Source organism: Mastigoproctus giganteus, chromosome 3, assembly GCF_048544385.1.
Source record: "Mastigoproctus giganteus isolate SK-2022 chromosome 3, ASM4854438v1, whole genome shotgun sequence".
NCBI classification, from domain to species: Eukaryota; Metazoa; Arthropoda; class Arachnida; order Uropygi; family Thelyphonidae; genus Mastigoproctus; species Mastigoproctus giganteus.
This window is the reverse complement of record NC_143577.1, coordinates 37,153,284-37,171,176: the sequence shown is the minus strand read 5'-3', so window position 1 is coordinate 37,171,176 and position 17,893 is coordinate 37,153,284. Positions and strand designations below refer to the sequence as shown.

At 34.7% G+C, this 17,893-nt stretch overlaps 1 protein-coding gene across 1 annotated transcript in view; it reads left to right on the top strand.

Moving 5' to 3' along the window:
* Nucleotides 1-17,893, top strand: part of LOC150087884 (uncharacterized) — a 295,573-nt gene that overhangs the window by 122,161 nt on the left and 155,519 nt on the right. The window contains exons 17-19 of the mRNA XM_090369951.1: nt 7,328-7,384; nt 8,363-8,512; nt 14,203-14,465. Of these exons, the coding sequence (XP_090226077.1) occupies nt 7,328-7,384; nt 8,363-8,512; nt 14,203-14,465 (470 nt within the window). The remainder of the gene's footprint in view (nt 1-7,327; nt 7,385-8,362; nt 8,513-14,202; nt 14,466-17,893) is intronic.

Below are 17,893 nucleotides of genomic sequence, written 5' to 3'. Positions count from 1 at the left end.
ACAGCCTAAGTTCATGCATTAGAATAAAAATAAAATTAGAATTAGAATAAAATTATCAAAAATTCAACCAGAATTTAAAAAAAAAAAAAAAGAAAAAAGGAAAATGTAAAAAGAGTGCATTGTTACTTTTTTTTTTTTTTTTTTTTTTTATGAAAACCCCAAACATGAAAGGTATCAAAACCTATAGTACTTAGTACCGTGCATGGGTTGAAGGAGAAGTATTTTGGGGGGGGGGGGGGAGACTTTGAACACCACTTCAAGCCTCCAATAAGCAAAGTGGTGGTATTTCACCAGTTGATGAAAGTCATCTACCACCTATTTTGAGGCACTTATTTATCACTTAATGTGATTTCATCAACTTTTCTATCTGAATTAAAAAGAATTTCTTCAGTGTCAGCTTTTTTTTTTTAAGCCAAAATCAGACAGCAGTGACTGGTAGTGTGATGGCTTCCTTTGATTTTCAAAGTTAATTTTGTGCTGCCATCTATTAAAACTGCACCAATAAGAGAGGACAGCATACTGTAAAAATTTTAGGACAATTCAAACGTAAATGGATATTATTATTATTTGAAATTGAAATGGCCTTGGAAAAACAGATATGTGTATTTACACCCCCAAATCCACACTTGAGGAATATAGATCTACAGTGAAACTTCTCCTAACGGACACCTCTCTTTAATGGACATCTCTCTACAATGGACATTTTCAAATTCCCCAACTCACCTCCATTGGTTTTAACGTGTTTTCAGCTTCTGTTTAGCGGACATTCTCTGTAACGGACGTGGACAGGCAATCTGCACTGTTTCGTTTAGATTAGCACTTAATTTGATCTCCCCATAACGGACTGCGGGAGAGCTCACGTCCCTTTTTCTAGGAACTTTTCTTCCACGTATTGCCTCAATCGTGTGTTTATTTTCTATTTCCGATTCCCTGAATTTTATCAAGGTTTATGTCGCAGTTGTAAACCCTTTTCAAGAATTTTAAGGCACGTGTAAAACACTTGATGAATTCGGTGTGTTGCAGGGGGGGGATGAATTTGGTCGGCCTTTCGTCTTTTGAGTTTCAGTTTTCAGTTTTGTTCAGTGTCGTGTGAAGTGCACAATGTCTTCTCGTAAACATTTAACTTTAAAAGATAAAGTCGAACTCATTAATGCGTATGATCGGCAAAAAAATAGTGTAAAAATACTGTACTATTGTGTACAAATATGCTGGGAGGCTTTGAACAACCTCTTGTTATCGCAATCTCGCTGCAAAATTCAAAATCGAGAAGACGCAGGTAAGCGACATCCTAAAGAAAAAAAAATGAACTGCTCAAACAATTTTGGCAACATGGAAATGATCACGTTCAAAAATCATTCCCGAAAACTGTTGGACTTCAAATTGACAATGTTACGTATTAGTGGTTTTGTCGCGCACATGCTAAAAAAGTCCCATTAATGGGCCTATTATTAGGGAAAAGGCTTTGGAGGTTGCGAAATCTATGGGAGTAAATGAGTTCAAAGCTTCTGTGGGATGGCTAGAAAAGTTCAAAACTCGGCATAAAATTTCTTGGAAAACTGTAAGTGGTGAAGGTGGATCTGTTGATACTGGGGTTGTAACAGAGTGGACCATCAAATTGGAAGAGTTATGTCGTGATTTTGAAGCTAAGGATATTTACAACTGTGACGAAACAGGGTTGTTTTTTAAAGCTCTTCCTGAAAAAACAATGAGTCTAAAAAATGAAAAGTGCCAGGGCAGAAAAATTTCTAAGGAACGCTTGACTGTACTATTGTGTACAAATATGCTGGGAGGCTTTGAACAACCTCTTGTTATAGGAAAACCACAAAATCCTCGTTGTTTCAAGGGCATAAAGTTGAATCTTTTGAATGTTGACTGGAAGTCTAATAAAAAAGTGTGGATGACAGGAGATATTATGAGCGAATGGACAAGTCACTTTAACCAAAACATGATTCGTCAAAACAGAAAAATTATTCTTTTCATGGATAATGCTGCATCTCACCCGCACATTGAATTGTCCAACATTCAAATCGTTTTTCTGCCACCAAACACATCTGCAGAGTGTCAGCCCTTGGATCAAGGATAATAAAAAATTTTAAACTTCACTACAGAAAACGTGTTTTAAGACATCTCATTGCAAACATGAACAATGTAATATGTTCGAGTGACCTTGCAAAGAAAATAAGCATCCTAGATGCGATTCAGTGGATTTCCTCTTCAGTAAAAGCAATTAGAAAACAAACTGTTGTGAACTGTTTTGTAAAGTCTGGCTTCTCCAATGCAAAAATTGAAGTTGTGAACAGCAATGTGGAGCACCAAGACGAACAAGAACTTCAACATCTATTGATAATGTATGATACTTCAGCTACAAGTGATCCTGACTACAAAGATATAGATTCGAACCTCACTACAGAAGATGGTGCTCTAGATATCAACGACATTATCATCGATATTTTTCAAGAAGTTCCTCATGAGGATGAAGAAATGGAAGGAGGTCATTCTGTCGAAGAACATATTAATGACGAACCACCAATGGAAATAGAAGAAGCGCTCATACAAATCAATCGTTTAAAAATGTTTTTCGCCGCTGAAGAAGATACTGAAGGCCTTTCGATGGTTTCTTCACTCCAAACAAATGTTGAAAACAAAATTATCAGCCGGAAGAAGGTGCAGAAGAAAATAAGTGATTACTGTATGTATTTTTCTTAAGATAAAGTCATAATATGCATAGCACAATTGTATGTATAATATTGTGCAAAATCTGTATATAATTTAATTTAATTTTACATTAAACATTTAACGATTTTTCTTTATCTCTTGTGTATGTAATTGTATATTTTTTACAAAAATATTGTTCAAAATCTGTATATATTTTAATTTAATTTTACATTAAACGTTTAACGATTTTTCTTTCTTTCTTTTTTTTTTCTTCCTCAGACTTCTTGTTAGTGGACACTTCTCTCTAACGGACAAATTTTCGTTCCCCATGTCTGTCCGTTAAAGGGAAGTTTCACTGTATATGCTTCCTAATGAAAGAGTTGGAGTGCTGTTAAAAGAACTGTTTGCTAATGTCCTATTTGCTGGCTCTGTGTGAAATGGCCTTTTGTAGTTTTGTTCTGTACAATCTAATTGGAAAAAATATGACTGGTATCCTGAAATCCTCTAATCCTCTTGTAAGCCATTGTTGATTGTTACTACTCTCCTTTCAGTAGTCCTTACTAACATTATCGGTTTGGAAGAGTTAGAGGGCATCATGAAGGCATCCGAATCTGTTATTAATTAAATTTAGAAACAAAAGGTCATTTATTGTTGGTGTACTTAGATGCATTGTCCTCTGTGGCAGCCAAGTTGGCACAATACCTCGTTTTATACCACTTATTTAGAGGTTTGGTTGAATTCCCATTGAAGACTAAAGGAATTTCTGAAGTCCTCTTCAAATTGAAGTTGTAATTAGCCAATCATGAGTAAAAGGAGATGGGCTCTGGTGACAGTAAAATAATAATTTGAATTTGTACAGGATGCATTCTTGTCTGTTGGGAGGCAAAGCTGACTCATCTGGGGGTAAAGAATAGGAATGGAAAAGCTGGCTTGGAAATAGAGTTAATCTCCCTCTGTTGATGTTTGTTCTGATACTGCATTGAATGGCTCAGGTCTCCTTGAATATCTGTTCTATGTGAAATAGCTGTGATGTACCTGCCAGGTTTTATGGGCATTTTGTGAAATTTATAATTTTATGAGAAACTTCTTTTTTTTTTTTTTAATAAATTTCAGACTTTTTTTTTTTTTTTTTGCCATTCTTCTTCCGAGCAGAAGAAACATAGCAGAAGAAAAATTCCCATTTTTCTTCTGCTATGTTTTCCAGTTTGACTTGCCTTAGGTGATAGAGTTGGCTGTTTTTTGTTTTTATTTGATTTTCATCCTATATTGAGCACTAATACTTTGCTCCTACATTGATGTTGAGAGCTAAGCTCAGCTTCAGTAGATTTCCATATCCCTTGCAGTTGAGAGTGCATTTCCTTTCGCTTGTTTGTGCATAGACTGTGACTTGTGGCCAAAGTTTGATTTTGTTTCTACTGTATTTGTGCCACTCCCATCAAAAGTAAGTTAGTAATAGTTGGCATTTATTTTGTGATGAAGGGGGCAGTATTTCAGCACAGTATACAAGCCTTTTGAATCTAAGTTTGGGAGATTATTGTGTTCTGGAGATTTACTTTCAGGTTGCTCTCTTGTAGTAAGATATTCAGTGTTGCTTTCGCAGTGAAACAGGATAGAACTCATCAAGGAAAAATTGTTCCAGAAACTTTTGATCTTAATGCATAATTCGGTGAAATTTAGTCAAGCCATCCCCCACCATAACTGTTGTAGTGGGGAATGGTTTAATGCTCTACAAAATCCAGTTGTAGGTGTAATTTTTAAGGGAAATTTTAGTGTTGGTGGTACTTGCTTTGCTTATCTGGATGAGTTTGCCAATAGCCTTTATGACTAGTGTGTACAAAGTTGGATGAACAGAGGAGTCTGGATTAATTACTGAAATTCAGATTACTGTCATGGGGATTGCAGAGAGGAAAAGTGGTTGATTCATATTCAAAAGAAATAGAGTTGTTTCTCTAATGCAGTTGATTTTTGTGAAATTCTTGACTTTTTTTTTTTTTCCCCTGAGGTTTTTAAAAAAAACTTCTTGCTATTTTTTAATTGTCTTCTGTAATCAACAATGAACAAATTCCTGGTTTCAGTAACTGGACTTGGTTGCCATGGTTTGACTTGTGTCTAGTATGCGGGGCAACTTTTACAAGTATTTTTTCTTTTTGAAATTTTAATCTGTTTTAAACACAGGAAAAGTTTGTAGTCATTACAGAAATATGGCTTCCTTGTTTTGGGTTTATATATAAAAAAAATCTTCTTGAATTTTGTGTCAATGAGTCATTTTAATTTTTTTCTTAAAAATCTTTTCACTTGAAACTATTTTAAGGGACAACCAGTGAAGTAGAAATTAAATTCCTTCAGGTGGTGAAAATGTGACTTTTCCAAATGCTGTTCTAGTAGGGTGAAGAAGGGAAATAGATCCCTTTTTAAAGTGATCTATTTCCCTTCAGTGGATCAGCTCAAAATGTAAAGTTAGAGGTCAGAATTGAAGTATTTCACAGGAAAAATTGGCTTTCCACAAGATTATAGATTTCTTGAATCTTTCAGCAGATGTTTTCTTTGAAGACTGGAGGCTGAGAAGATTTTCATATGAATATTCTGAGAAGTATAAGATAAGGTAAAACTAATTAAATTTTAATTTATTAAGGAGCACAAAAATCACTCGGATGAATGTGAACGGCCCTCTAGCAGCTTATAGTTACTGGTATAAATTCATTTTGTCACTGTGGACCAGCAGTTATGACAAGAGATTAGCTGTAAGGCATGACTAGTGAAAGCCAATCAGAGCTAACATTAGTCTGTCCCATGACCAGTTGTGTGAGATTTATGAAAAGTTTTCCATAGAGATAAAATATCACTCTTATTACTTACTAGGTTAGGAAAATTGGGATAACTTAATAAAATTTTTAGTTTTAATTTTGTAACAAATTAAAGTAAAGAATGGGTCAAAAATTTCATGCTGTGTGAATTATATCTTTTCAACTTAAGTTGACACCACTGAGAAAGATGAAGTATCTCCTCATAAAACAAGTGGCCTAATGGTTTAATATGCCCTGCTCCCATTTGTAGTGTATCATAACGTTTTGTCTTTTTGCCAATATAACAAAAAATAATTTTAAAATATGTTTCACTATATGTTTAAAAAATAAATATTAATGTTATTTATAATTTCTGATCAGAAATTAAAAACTGACTTGTGATTTTACTGCCCTTTTTTAAATTTTCTTAATTTCATTAATGGAATTGCTCTCCTTGGGCATTTCTTCTTGTAGTTTTGTATATACATTCATGATATTTTGCCTAGCACTACACTTCTACTCTTCAACAGTTTCTCTTGTTGATTTCTGAGAAAAACATTGTAGATTGTGATGCTGATGGTGAACCTGACTTGTCTTATATATATAAAATCACTACATTCTGCCCCAGGGTCAAAGAGAAAGACATCCTTCACAGGAGTGATGTTCCATACAGACAGATAGAAAATTAAATGAAAGTCAAAAATGGCTAATGCTTATTGTTTCAATTCTTGCGGAAAAATTTATAGACACAATTTTATATAATGTTATACATTGTTAATATCGTTGAACTAATTTTTTTTTGTGTTTGGCATAAAACAGATGTAAAAGGGTTGAGGTAGGCTTTTCTTTGTTATCAACATTAGGGTGAAGCAATGTGTAGACTTTTAATAATGTGGAATCAAGTTAATCCCAGAGTAACGTATCAACTCTGTGGTATCTCACTGACAGTGGTAGAGAATGAAAAGGACCTGGGGGTAATTGTGCAGGCAGATATGAAGTTTTCTGAGCAGTGCAGACGGTCTGCAAGGGTAGCTCATGGTGTCTTGTCAATGATATACAGGAATTTTTCTAGCAGGGATAAGGAGGTGATTATCCCCTTGTATAAGGCAATGGTCAGGCCACACCTTGAGTACTGTATATAGGTCTGGAGGCCTCATTTTAAGAAGGATGTAGAGCTGTTGGAAAGAGTACAGAGAAGGGCAACAAGATTAGTGAATGGAACAAAGGGTTGCTCTTACGAAGAAAGGCTTAAGTTTTGCAAATTACAGTGTCTGGAGACTAGGCACCTGCAAGATGATCTGATTGAGGTGTATAAAGCCTTGAATGGTTTGAGCATGCTCAATGCTGATGGGATTCTTCCTCTTGCTCAGAATAATCACCTGAGAGGGCATAAATTCAAATTGAGGAAAGACGTTTGTAGGATAGATGTGCGGAAGTTTGCCTTTAGCCAGCGGGTGGGTGATTGCTGGAACAAACTTCCATCTGTCGTTGTAGAAGTTGATAGCTTAAATAGATTCAAGGCAGAACTTGACAAACATTTGGACCGAGTGGATGGGTTAAATAAGGGGTTTTTTTTTTTTTTTTTTTGGCTGATGCTATATAAGCTTGCTTCTTGCATCATGTGCCTTTGCTAATGCTAATACTAAGTAATGAGATAAACCTATTTGTTAGTACAACAGTGTTAGTTAAGTTTTTTTAATCCTCATTAGTATTATTTTTTTAAAAGGGTAATCCTTAAGAGTTTCAGTATGGCCAAAATTATTGTGTTTAATTTATGCCCATAGAGAATTTTTTTATGATTAAATTTATTGAAAGTTTTTCTTATTATATTGCTTTTGTTTCTACTTCCGTAATGTCTATTTTTTGTTTCTTTTTATTCATGTGAATAGAGCAGTGAAGTAAATGTGCAAACTCAAGACCCTTTCATGTGTGCCATAGTAGATGAGGTGAGGTTACTTTTCTAAACATAACTGTTTCCATATTATATTAGTAGTGTGCATGCTGAGATGGAAGAGATATTAAGTTATATGAGTTGACTTAACTTTCTGTGAACTGAAAGTGTTGACTTAACTTTCTCCATACTATCCTATTTCTGTTAGAACTGTGGCCCTAGTCAGAATACATTCTTTTTCTTCTAGTGCTTGCTTGATGACAATAATCCTTTTTACCCTAGGTTATTACCATTTAGATATGCTTTGATGTGTTTAGCAGAACTTCTTTTTCTCATCCTTTCTACATCCATTTAATTTAGGTTCATTTAATTTTCTTAAAATTATTTCATATGCACACAGAGTCTGCTCAATAGCAATCAGGGAGAGCGTCTCTAGCAGCAGTTATGGAAAGTTCACACAGTAAATATAAAATCGTGGACCAGTCCAAAAATTAAATGAACACCCCTCTCGTATAATGTATGCAGACAAGACATTAGTTTCTCATTGATGTTTGCAAAACAACTGTTGGCACTGCTTTGCATTGACTCCCTGATAGCTTGCCTTTCTGGCTGTAATTTTTCATTTGCAAGTTTAAAACAAGCAATAGACTATATATTTAATGCTGGAATTTAAGGTTGAATTCAGTATTCTATGGATAATAAATTTAAAAGGTGGAAATCTAGAAACTTTTGAGGGCTGCATGCAGCTCTTGAGTCTTCATTTGGAGAGCCTCGATCCAAGGTGACGTCATTATCACTAATATATTATTAAATTTATTATTTCATGACACGTTGAAGGGTACTCCACCATAATTCTAAGTTCATTATCCAGTACTATAAATAGGTATTATATAGATTGAGAAAAATGTGTAAATTCATTCAGTCTTGTATTTTACTACCATATAAATTTTTATTTTCTTTGAATATTATAATTTTTAATTTTTTATATAATTTACTTATTACTTACAATCTTTGAATTTTAATGCTTTAATAGGTTGCAGCATTTCAGAAGGAGCTTAATGATGTCAAGCAGAATATATTTAAGTGTCAAAAGGAAATAGGAACTAAAACTGAAATGGCTCACATAAAAAATATTTCAAATGCATTAACAGAATTTATTGTTGAAATGAAGGACACAATGCAGGTGAGAAATTTAGCAGCATTTTGATATATATTTTTTATTATATATAAAATTATTGTTATTTTTTTTTAATTCCTGAAATAGCGAAATTTGAGAGTTAGCAGCAAGAAATTAAAAACTGCTCATTCTCCAGATGTATATTTATAATTTAAAAGCATGCGGAAATTAGTAATAAATATTCTAACCTGGTTAAATCTACCTGGTTGTTAAATCAAATAATTTAAACCAGCTGAAGCTGCTTCAGTATAAGGTTTACAAATTTTATTGATAATGTTTCTAATTAGACTTGGTAATATATACATTTAGGCAGTACTATGTTGCCAAATATATCTAAGGTGATTTCAGTTATATAGTTTATAGCTAAAGCTGAGTAATGTCTGTAAATGCATTAAATTTTTATCAAAAGCTTATTTCTTATTAAGAACAAAGCGTTTGCTAAAAATTTAATAAGATTATTTTTCATTGAAATTTAAACACAGAGGAGGGTGGTGTTTTGTGTTTTTTTTTTTTTTTTTTTGTTTTTTTTTTTGCTGCTGGAATAAGTTGACAGTTCCTAGACAACAGTCATTCTCTCTAAAGACAATGTAGGCTGTCTCTGACTGGTCTGCATGCCAGATCAGTGGAAAATTTTGTATTTTTCTGAGAAATCATCCTTAAAAAGCATTATACACAAAGGTTTTTTAAATGGTGATCAGATCAGGTGTTTTACTTCTTGTATGTTTATACTAAGGGTGCATGGCTGTCAAAAATAATTTTAAGGCTATATGTTAGCAAAAGATTGTAATTCATTTTTTTAAAAAGAATAAGGGAAAGAGACAGATAGGGGGACCAAAATTATGCTATAGATTACTATGCTACATAATGAAAATGCTTTCCTGTATTTTTTTACACTTGTCATTAACTCATGCATGAACATTCAAAGATGCAAAAATTTATTTATTAGAGTAAGCTTGCATAATATAAGATTATATTTATCAATTACCTGGTAGTATTTTTTTTTTTTTTTTTTAATCGAAGAATTCTTGGAGTGTTGAGAAAGGCAAGAAAGGTATAAAAATTTATAGTTAAAAATAGTGTTTTCTTTAAACTAAATGATTAAAGTTAAAAAAAGAAAAAGGATCAAAATGATTACATTATTACTGAGGACCTAAACTACTTATGCAGTTAAAAATATACCTCTAAATTCAGATGAATATAAGTCTTTCAAAAGGTCTATTGTTAGATGCAAGCATTAATTTGGATAACTGGAAAAACTATTGACTTGTAAGCTAATGAACTGCAAGTTTTTACAACCAGAACATTGTATTATAATGCAGTTGTTTTTCATTCTGCACAGTGAAAAATACACATTTACGGTTTTTAGCATAACTTGAACATGTTAATTTTGTCATTTGTGATTGTTCATATCTCTATATCTACACCACCAGTTGTTATATGCAGAGTGCAGCACTGAAATCAGTTGGTAAATTCTGTCCCATAAGGAGATCGATAAAAGTCATAACGTAGATATATATTCTTTTAGATAATTTTGCCAAAACTCCATTTTTGCCACTACAGAAGCAAGTATATAGTGCTAGAGGAAAGCGAAAGAAAATTTGTAACATGCAGAATTCGTATGAGAGTTGGAATTGATCCTTTCTGCTCTACAGCAATAACTGAAACACTATAAAACTCTTCTAAATGCAAGCATTTCTGTTTCAGCTAAAATACGATTTCAGGAGGCAAATCTTTAAAAAAATATTCTTCACTGCTTCTTTAAGAATATACCACAAATAATGAAGGAAAGGAATGAAATCCAGAGACATTCCAGCATGTGCTTTCTAACATTGGGATTAAATACAGCAGATTATGTACCAAGGTACATTTTTACTTCTGAAAAATGTCTTTACTTCAGCAATTGGCCTTACTTTGGCAACTTGTCTTTTTCAGGTTGCGAACAATGAAAGTATTTCAATATTTGTATTAAAATGGCAGAATGGTACAAGAAAGCAAAGCTTCTGTAGCATTTCTTGTGTAGAATAAATATTTCACCTAATGTCATATTTTATCTACTTCTTTCAAATATATATTCAACCCCTCTTTACATCTACATATTCTTTCTGATTACACATGGCTAGGTGATAGCTTGTTTAAAAGCTGTTATTTGACTAAAAGCAAATTTTATTTCTTCAGTTCCTTGTTTGCATTTTCTTTGGGAATGGAAGTACTCCTCTACATTAAGTTTGCTCATCCATCCCTGTTAAGACCTTACTCTAGCCTTAATGTAGTGTGGCTTTACATATCTGCAATTTTCTCAAAGTGTAATAAGTCTTAAATATGACACAAAATCGATTGTGCATTCAGTAGCATGCAAATATTGTCATTAGTCATTGTTGTGGAGTGTAATCAGTTGTTTCATTTTTAACGAAATTATATGCAAGGATGATTGCTGGACTTTTGCTGTGTTTCAGCATGCAGCAGGCCGTGGATTGTGAGTAACATTCAGTATGAATTCTCTTTTCTCTTGCCGCCTCCGTAGCCAGGTGGGCAGGAGCAGCAGTGCATATCACACACTTCTTGATCAGACCGGGGTTCGAGCCCGTGACCACCAAATACAGAGGATGTGGAAAGGTCAGGAAATGGCCACCGCATATCCCCGGAGCAATATGGCCTTAGTTGCTAATGCTCCTAAAAACCAAATAACCTGTGGGACTCCACTAATGTTATTAGTGGAGTCCCACAGGGTTCGGTGTTAGGTCCACTGTTGTTTTGTATATTTATCAATGATATTGATGAAGGTATATCAGGCTTAATGTCGAAGTTTGCAGATGATACAAAGGTTGGCAGGGTTGTTAATGACAGTAATGGCAGTGTGATACTGCAACAGGATCTAGATAATTTGGGCAGATGGGCTAAGAAGTGGCAACTGAAGTTTAACCTTGACAAATGCAAAGTACTGCATATGGGTAGAAGTAACCCCAGAGAAACGTACCAACTGTGTGGTACTACACTTAAGGTGGTAGAAAATGAAAAAGACCTGGGAGTAATTGTGCAGTCAGATATGAAGTTCTCTGAGCAATGTAGACAGGCTGCCAGGGCAGGTCATGGGGTTTTGTCAATGATATATAGGAATTTTGCTAGCAGGGAAAAGGAGGTGATTATCCCTCTGTATAAGGCAATGGTCAGGCCACGCCTTGAGTACTGCGTACAGGTCTGGAGGCCTCATTTTAGGAAGGATGTAGATTTACTTGAGCGTGTACAGAGAAGGGCAACAAGATTGGTGAGGGGAATGAAGGGATCCTCTTACCAAGAGAGGCTTAAGTTCTGCAAATTGCAGTGGCTGGAGACTAGGCACCTGCGCGGTGATCTGATTGAGGTTTATAAGGCCTTGAATGGGTTGAGCACGCTGAATTCTGATGGGATCCTTCCACTTGTTCAGATTATGAACCTAAGGGGGCATAAATTCAAATTAAGAAAAGACAGATGTAGAATAGATGTGCGGAAATTTGCCTTTAGCCAGCGGGTGGTTAATTGCTGGAACAAACTTCCATCTGTCGTTGTGGAAGTTGATAGGTTGAATAAATTTAAGGAGGAACTGGACAGGCATTTGGAGGGAATGGTGTGATTTTTTTTTTTTTTTTGGCTGATGCTGCATAAGCTCATACATTTGCTTTCTTGCATCACATGCCGCTACTACTACTACTACAACAACAACATCTCTTTCCTCTTATACTATTTCTACATTGGGTTTATTATATATGCATGCCTTCTGGCTTGATGTGGTTGTTCTTCCAGTAGTGTTTGCCCCACCACTGACTTTTCATAACCATGGTGGATAAACTTGGTATCCCTGTCAAACGTCTTTCCATTTTTACATTTTCCATAAAAAGTAGATAACAAATCTTTTATCAAGGGTTTTAGCAGTGATGATATTAATCTCTGTCACACAATTATCTAAAAAGAAATACCTATTTAGCCAGACCTTTCACATCTAGGGGTTAGCCTTTACTTTACCTAGGATTGAAGAGTTTTGTCTAGAGATCTATATCTGTTTTTTTTTTTTTTTTTTCTACTAGTAGTGTAAATTATGAGAAGTGTTCTCGACTGTTAAGTGGTAAGTATGATTGCCTTTGCTACAAAATGTTGTTTTTTAGCAAAACCTCTATCTTTTAAATATTTTTTGAAACATTTTGGTGGCCAGACAATTAAGTGCAGTTGAGTTAAAATTTTTTTTTTCTCTAGTTATATTTTTTATAAAATTGAATTGAATCACAGGTGCTTTAATACTTTGTGAAACAAAGAGAGGGAAAGTAATATAACTTGTTATATCAGGACAAGCCACACGAAGTCGAGAAGTGAGAGATCAGATGTGTGCTAAATTGAAGGATATAAAGGGTTGAGTGCCAGTCCCCCTTTGTTTTTGATATTACCATCCAGATAATTTAGATCAAAAAGGTTCAAATATAAATATACATGCATAAAAATATAAATCCAATTGCATAAAGTGATAATAAAAATAATAGAATGAAATAAACAAACAAACAAACAAGACTTTCTGAGCAGGAGCTCTGTGCTTGTTTATTTATTTTATTTTATTTCATAATAACTTACACAATTTACCTACTGCAATATAAGACATGAATTAATTAGTTATCATTAATTTGGAATATAAGTCTGAGAATGCAGATAGAATACAGAAGAGCCAGATAATTTCACTTAAAGCTGGATCTCCACTAAAACGTCTTCTGTTTTTGAATTTCTAAAAAGGTGGCAGGAATATATTTCCATTTTGGGGATACATTAATCTCTCCAGTGACTGAGGAGGCTGAGTTTTGGCCACTAGAACTTGTGCTTGTGTTCACTTAAAGACAATGCCATTTAACACATACTTCTGTTATTTGTTTAATTGGAAGTTTTACATCCATACACTGCATGGTTGCACACTTAAACTCAATACATTATTCACAGATCAGAATATATTGGCTAATAGAGGCAGCCTAAGTTTCGAAACAGTTTTCACAATGGTACCCCAAAGTTTAGATAAGTAGTAGATTCACCTTTTTGGTGATGCTGTTTATATAAAACAATATTGCAAATTATGTTGGCTCAATAACAGCATTATCTCTAATGTATGCATTAGTCCAAGTCTGTCACTTGAGACCTTTTGGCTAGCAGTGATGGACTTGGGCTATTGCAGTTAACACAGTAATTGCAATTACCATCCTTCCACCCCATGAAAAAGGCTTCAGTTGAAATGAGAGCTTTCTGTAGGCTTCTTTCACTCTGTGGCCAAGTTAGTTAGTCTTGGTTGATCATTAGTTGTTCTAGAAACTCTGGATTTTCTTCTAGCAGACAAGTAAACCAAATAAAGAATACAATAAGCTGCCCTGACACTTAACACCTACAACTTTCCAGTGTGTTAACACACGTTGTGTTAACATGTGCACGGTTCTCAGATTATTTCAGTGGTGACATCAAAATGTAGACTCACCCCACTGTCTTTTTTATTTTATGCTAGTCCCTCTCACACGTACGTACGTACGTACGTGTGTGTGTGTGTGTGTGTGTGTGTGTGTGTGTGTGTGTGTGTGTGTGTGTGTGTGTGTGTGTGTGTGTGTGTGTGTGTGTGTGTGTGTGCGTGTGTGTGCATGCAATTTAATCATTACACATCTGTTTTAAAAAACATTTTACTAAGTTCACAAATTATCTTTCAGTCACTCAACACTGATGTTCATAACTTGGCAAATATGGTTCTTGAAACGTGTGCAATGTTGGAGGAAGCTCGTTCTCAAAGCACTAGGAACAAGGATCCACATTACCTCTCTTTGCTTAGAAATCAACCTCTCGATCCTATCAGTTACAGAAAATTGCAAGAGATAAGGAGTATTTCTCAGTATTTGGATTGTCAGTTACGAGAAATGCATCATAAATTGGATCAGGTGTGGAATGATTTTCTCGAAAAAAAGAATTCAAATAGGTGAGGTATTAGAATGTTAATTTCCAAGCTTTTAGTGGTTTATTGTTTGTTGGAAATAAAAATATAATATTATTTCAATCATTTTTATATAGGAATTGGCAGTTGGTATTGAAGGTTTATTGGCATAACAGCCACCAAACCTAAATTATGACTGTTCATATATTGGCTAAAAGGCTGTAGGTCTTTTGTGTTTAAAATTTTAAAGCATATTGTTAAATTTCATTGAAGTATATTAAAAATGGTCATAAAGGTGAGTAAATTTTTAACATATGAACATTTCATCGGTGTTGGTATTATTCAGTATTGTTCTGATTGTCAGTGCCCCCAAAATCTTGCTGGATGTCTGATCACAGGTTTCCAAGCAAAATTCAAGCAGTGAATTTGAGACTTCTTGCTACATTGCAACAATGTTGATCCTCATGGGTAGTACAGTTGGTAGGATTGCCATCCTCTCCACACTGAGTGGAAAAGACCTGAGTTTGAATCTTGTCGGTGATGCAAGGAATTTTTATGGACTATTTTTTTCACAATGTGGCTGAATTCGTCAGTCTCAGATGAGGGTAGCATGGTTTTTCCTCCTGGAAACATGGGTTTTTCATCCAGAAAACAGAAAATCAACCTCAGCACACATGCAATTTACAGACAATATACACATAGCAACACGGCCTTAGTTGCCAATGCTCCTAAAACCTAACAACAATCAGCAACAATGTTGCTTACAGCCTTCAGGATGTTGAACTTTGTTTTCCAAAATTTATTCTGTGTCATGCCATAACCATTTGATGTTGCTTCATAGCATTTCCTAAACATCTTCATGTAGAGGCTCTTCAAGTTGGCTATCACTTGTTGATCCATAGACTGGATCAAAGAAGTGGTATTGGCTAGCATAATCATTGCTTTTATGAAATCAGATTTGCATTCTAAGGAAGCAGCAGGTTCAGGATCATGGCCAGGTGCATTGTCCAAAAGCACACAGTTTTCAACTCCAGCTTGTTAGTGATCAGGTACTTCTTCGCAGAAGAGCCAAAAATTGCAATTGCCCATTCAATAAATAGTTGCCTGGACATTCATGCCTTGTTTTGGACTTCTAGTAGACCCCAAACTCATCTCTGACAATCTTTTGTTGCTTGAATAGCTTTTAGCTATAGGAATTTTTAGAGTGATACACAATTATGGGCTTTAATCTAAAGTCACCAGAAATCTTAGCACCAATAAACACATTGACACATAATCATGTGTATCATTGCAAAGTGATACACAATCATGGACTTCATTTATTTGAATTTATTCAAAAGAGGCCAGTCTCATCCACATTGAACACTCAGTAAGGAAGATAGCCTTCCTTTTCCATCAACTCACAGAACTCAGCCTTAAATTTGTCTGTTGTCTCTTTATCTTCACTTGCTGCTTCATCATGCCTAGTTACACTTTTAACTTCAGATCTCTTTTTAAAATTCTCAGACTGTCCCTTACTATCTCTGAAGTCTTCAAAATGTTAATCAAATGATTGAGGTATATCATGTTTTAAGTTCTTGTAAGCAGCTTTAGTACTATCACAAATAATTTGAGCACTCAAAGATTTATCTTTCATTTGTTCTTTCACAACTCCATTGCATTAAGTTTTTTTTTTTTTTTTTTCAACAGTTAATTTCTTCCCTTTAAAAAGTGATGTTCCATCATTTTTGTTGTTTTTAAATGCATCCTTTTGTTTATTGATGGTTGAAATTATGGAGGATTGCATGAGGACATAGGCATTAAGTTCACTAACTTTAATGCCATGTTTTGAAATAGGTTTTGACTTTGTTTGCACAAAAATTGATTTTTTGCTTTCCTTTCCTTCATGATAACTTTTGGAGCCATGGCTATTGATTTAATTTAGTAAAATCACACAAATTTATGAAAATCAGATAGGAGAGAAGGAGGGAGGAAGGGAAAGATGTTTGCTCAATCAGAACAAAATTATGAAAATTACAGAGGTGTTTGCACTGCAAAAGAAGAATACAAGAAGAGAAATGCACTCCAGACACTGCTAAATGCAAAAGAAGAATACAAGAAGAGAAATGTACTCCAGACACTGATAAATGCAAAAGAAGAATACAAGAAGAGAAATGTACTCCAGACACTGATAAATGCATCCACACGACTGTAGAGTAGTTTGAGCGGCCAGAAATGACGAATGCTTTCCTTGACCAAAAAATGATGCTTGAATGTTGCTGTACTGAAAATTGTAAATTGAAACTTTTGTTGTTAATCAAATGTATGGGATCCTGTGAGAGGTGCATCATAAGCCAAATATTGTTAATTGAGAGACTGCCATATTCTTCTTAAGGAATAATTTAAAATGGGATATATATGGTCTTGATCAGTCCCATGAGATTTTGTTTTTAATAATGTTCTGTGGAAGCATTCATTTGAAGAAATTTGGCTGAAGAGGTGTATGTTATAGAAGTGTATCCTAAATAGCCTAAGTAAAAGTAATCCTGAAGCAGAGTTCAACTTACATAGTACAGAACCAAGTTTCAACTGAGATTGGTTGACACCAGTACTTATACATGAGGTATCATTTCCTTATGTTGGGAAAAATTACAAGTAATTTCCTTTGAAATTCAAAATAAACCCTATAATTTAGTTCTACAGGAGTTTGTTAGATCTCACCCACTTTGAGATATGTTAGATCTCACCCATTTTGTTATGCTTGGGAGTTTGAGAACTCCTAGGCATAACAAAACACTCTTGTTGAATATCATCTGGATTCACATTTCTGTTCAACTTCTCTTTCTTTCTTTCACGATATTCCTCCAAACGCTGGGTTGTAGATTTTGGCACAGTCACTCGTGTATTAATCATTCGTGTATTAATGATTAATACACGAGTGACTGTGCCAAAATCTACAACCCAGCGGCCAGGAAAACAAGATGCAGGGTATTTCAGAGACTGCTGGGAGTCATTGCAGTACAAGAAAACACATGGGTTGTGTTAGGGTAGCTAAGAATAGGAACAGGTGTATGTATACTTGCGTATATACCAATGCTAGGAGTTTGATAAATAAATTTGATGAATTTCAGGTAGTGCTCAAAACATCAAAGACAGATATTGTTGGGATATCAGAGATATGCTGTCACACAGATATAAGGAATGCAGAACTGGAATTTGAGGAGTACAATGTGTACAGGAAGGAGACACAGGATAGGAAGGGAGGAGGGGTTATGCTAGTAGGTAAAAAACACATAAAATACAAGGAAGTGAAGCCATTCGACATCGCTGGACAGTGCAGAGTCGAGTCAGTTTGGTGCGACATAAGCATTGGGAGAACAAAATTGAGAGTAGGAGTGTGTTATAGGACGATAACACTGATGAGTACAATAAGAAACTGTACAGGGAAATAGAGTGGGCCAGTAAATCCGAGAGACTTATAATGGGGGATTTTA